General features: G+C 60.1%; 1 protein-coding gene across 1 annotated transcript in view; it reads left to right on the forward strand.

Annotated features, from left to right (window-relative positions):
• The window catches only part of VOLCADRAFT_88468 (uncharacterized protein), a gene marked incomplete at both ends in the record, with an annotated part of 8,658 nt that overhangs the window by 3,623 nt on the left and 2,030 nt on the right, over positions 1-3,005 (forward strand). Inside the window, 4 exons of the mRNA XM_002948097.1 lie at positions 46-195; positions 1,727-2,474; positions 2,645-2,751; positions 2,869-2,987. Of these exons, the coding sequence (XP_002948143.1) occupies positions 46-195; positions 1,727-2,474; positions 2,645-2,751; positions 2,869-2,987 (1,124 nt within the window). The remainder of the gene's footprint in view (positions 1-45; positions 196-1,726; positions 2,475-2,644; positions 2,752-2,868; positions 2,988-3,005) is intronic.

The raw sequence follows: 3,005 nt of genomic DNA on the forward strand, positions 1-3,005 counted from the left end.
AAGTTAACCACCCTGTAACAACATACATGCATGGCCCCCCTGCAGGGTTTCCTGTCCGGTCAGGAGTTCGATGCTCGCAGCATCCCCACCCTGCTGCACTCCATGGCGCTGCTGGGCTACAAGAACCCGCTGTTGGCCCAGGCGGCCGCGCAGAGACTTGCGGCCCCCGGGGTGATGGCCTCGCTGGTCCCCCAGGTGGGGTAGGGGGTAGGGAGGGGGGGGTAGGGAGGGAGGAAAGACGAACCACGAGCGAGTGAACCTGCTGCCAAGGAAAGAGGAAAGAGTGTTGCGGCCGATGTACAGGACGGTAGCAGGACTGACCAGGGAGGGGGGGAGCGGGGGAGGAGGGGGGAAAAGCGGGTACGGTTGTGGCCTCTAGGTGGTGGTCGGGAAGAGGAGGATGTGGTCGCGACGAGGGCCTTGTTGCTGCTGATGGCGATGGCGGCAGGGGTCCGCACGGCGAGACAATAATACGACGGGATCATTAGACTGTACGAATGATACTCTGATTTACTACGGATTACACTGGCCATTTACATACACCACCTCAACACGACCCCCCCTACCCATACTTTGGTTTATCGCGTTGGCGTCGGTAGGCTAGCCGGAATAGATTAGTCGGGTCGGTCGGGTCAGTCGCGCGTTTTAGTTTTTTTTGGGGGTTGGGAGGAGCACTTGCATACCGACAGCCTTTCAGTATCAGCAAATCAGCCTTTTCTCCTGGCCAGCAACTTTAGGTCACCTTTACGACAGCACTATTTTACTCGCCGCCTTCACTACTACAGTTTTTACACCTACTTCTTTACGGTTTGGCTATACTATTCAGCTTTTTAATTCTGGCGGCTTAGGTAGGTAGGGTTTCCGACATCAACGTCACTTCGTCATCCCGAGGTCACAGTCGTCACAGTCGCCACGGACGCCTTTCGGTCAGTTTTTACGTTTGCTACTCTCTTGCCCTGGCAGCAGCTTCAATCGTGTGTGGTTCGTCTTTCCCCTACCCATACCGGCGGGTCACTGGCGCCTCACTTGCAGCTACCCCCAAACCTCGGGCCCCCCCCTCCCCCTCACCCCCCTCCCCACCCCATCAGCCAGCCAGCTACTAGTATTCCTCAGCAGCATTTGCATGTCCCCCTGTCCTTTATCGGACCCGCCTCACATCTTTGTTACCCTTTTGTTTTTGCATGTGCCTTTTGCCACTACTTCGGCGGCCTGGCCAGGTGAGTCCAAAAGGTGGTTCGAGCTCCTTTGGTATTTCGCGTTGGCGTCGGTAGGATAGCCGGAATAGTTTAGTTTGGGTCGGTCGGGTCAGTCGCGCGTTCTAGTTTTTTTTGGGGGGTCGGGAGGAGCACTTGCATACCGGCAGCCTTTCAGTATCAGCAATGCAGCTTTCTCTCCTGGCCAGCAACTTTACGCCTCTTTTACGTCAGCACTATTTTTCTCGCCGCCTTTACTACTTTTTCTACACCTACTAGTTTACGGTTTGGCTATACTATTCAGCCTTTTTTCTGGCGGCTTAGGTAGGTAGGACTTCCAACATCTACGCCAATTCTTCATCCCGAGGTTACAGTCGTCATCCCGAGGTTACAGTCGTCACAGTCGCCACGGACGCCTTTCGGTCAGTTCTTTCTGTTGCTACTATCTTGCCCTGGCAGCAGCTTCAATCGCGTGTGGTTCGTCTTTCCCTCCCCACCCCCCAACCCCTCCGCCCACCTCTCTCCCTCCGCAGGGTGTAGCCAACAGCATGTGGGCCCTAGGTCGACTGGACACCTACCACCCGCCCGCGGTGGCGGCGGCGCTGTCCGCCTTCTCGTCCGCACCCCTGTCGTACAAGCCCCAAGAGGTCGCCAACCTGCTCTGGGCCCTGACCGCCTTCCGGCACCACCCGGAGGCCAACTTCGTCCTCTTCGCTAAGAGCCTCTTGCACAGATCATCACCACCATCAGCAGAACATGAGCGGAATGGATCCGGATCCGGATTTGGATCTGGGCCGGGTCAGATCCGTGCTGCTGACCTCGCCACCTTGTTGTACGCCCTGGCCACCTTCAACGTCTCTCCGGGAGTTAAGGTTATGGAAAGACTGGAGGCGGCGGCGGCGGAGCTCGTACGGCCGGAGGCGGAGACGGCGGAGGCGGCAGGGACGGCAGGGGCAGGAGTAGCAGCGCAGCCGGGGCCGGGGTCGGCGGCGGTGCAGCCGCCTCATCAGCAGTGGCGGCGGCAGAAGGCACGCGCAGGGTTCACCAGCAGCAGCGGCAACAGCGGTGGTGGTGGTATTGGCAGCAGTAGCGCCATCAGTGTTGTCGAGCTAGCGCACATGTACTGGGGTCTAGCGCTGCTGGGGGAGGTGGAGAGGCCGCTGTTCGGGCTGCTGGAGGGGCGGCTGGCGGCGGCCTGGGAGCGCGAGGGTGCGGCGATACCTGAGCCGCTGTTGAGGACGGTGTTCCAGGCGAGTCGCGAGTCGTGCGGGGCGGGGTGGGGTGGGGGGGGAAAGGGGGCCCGCAAGAAGAGGGGAAGGGAGGTGGGGGGCTACGTTTTCTCTTTCTCCCCGGCGCCAGCCCCCCCGCCTTTACCCTTGTGCCGTACACAAAAAAATCACACGGCTTAGTAGACGTGACTCTGGCCTCCCGTGCGTACACCGCACACACAGCTGTCACGATTACTCGATCCTTCCACCCACCCGCCCACCCACCCGAGACATCATCATTACCACCCCCTCCGCACAGCCGCCTGTCGGACGCGGCCTCGTGCTTTCAGGTGCACTTTGACTCCCGTGTTGGGTTGGGGCAACCCAACCTCTCTCATCCCAATGACCCTCTCCGGTCGCCCTTCGCGATGGCCACTACCCCCAAAACACGCACACATCACACGCAGGGTTATTTGGCCTCCAAGTTGGAATCGCCCCGGCGGTCCCCGGCCTTTCCCCCCTTGGCGCTGGATGCCATGAAGAGGGCTTGGACGGGAGACCTGGAGGCGGCGAGCAACAGGAAGGGGTGAGGGAGGGGGGGTGG

This window comes from Volvox carteri (assembly GCF_000143455.1).
Source record: "Volvox carteri f. nagariensis unplaced genomic scaffold VOLCAscaffold_9, whole genome shotgun sequence".
Classification (NCBI taxonomy): domain Eukaryota; kingdom Viridiplantae; phylum Chlorophyta; class Chlorophyceae; order Chlamydomonadales; family Volvocaceae; genus Volvox; species Volvox carteri.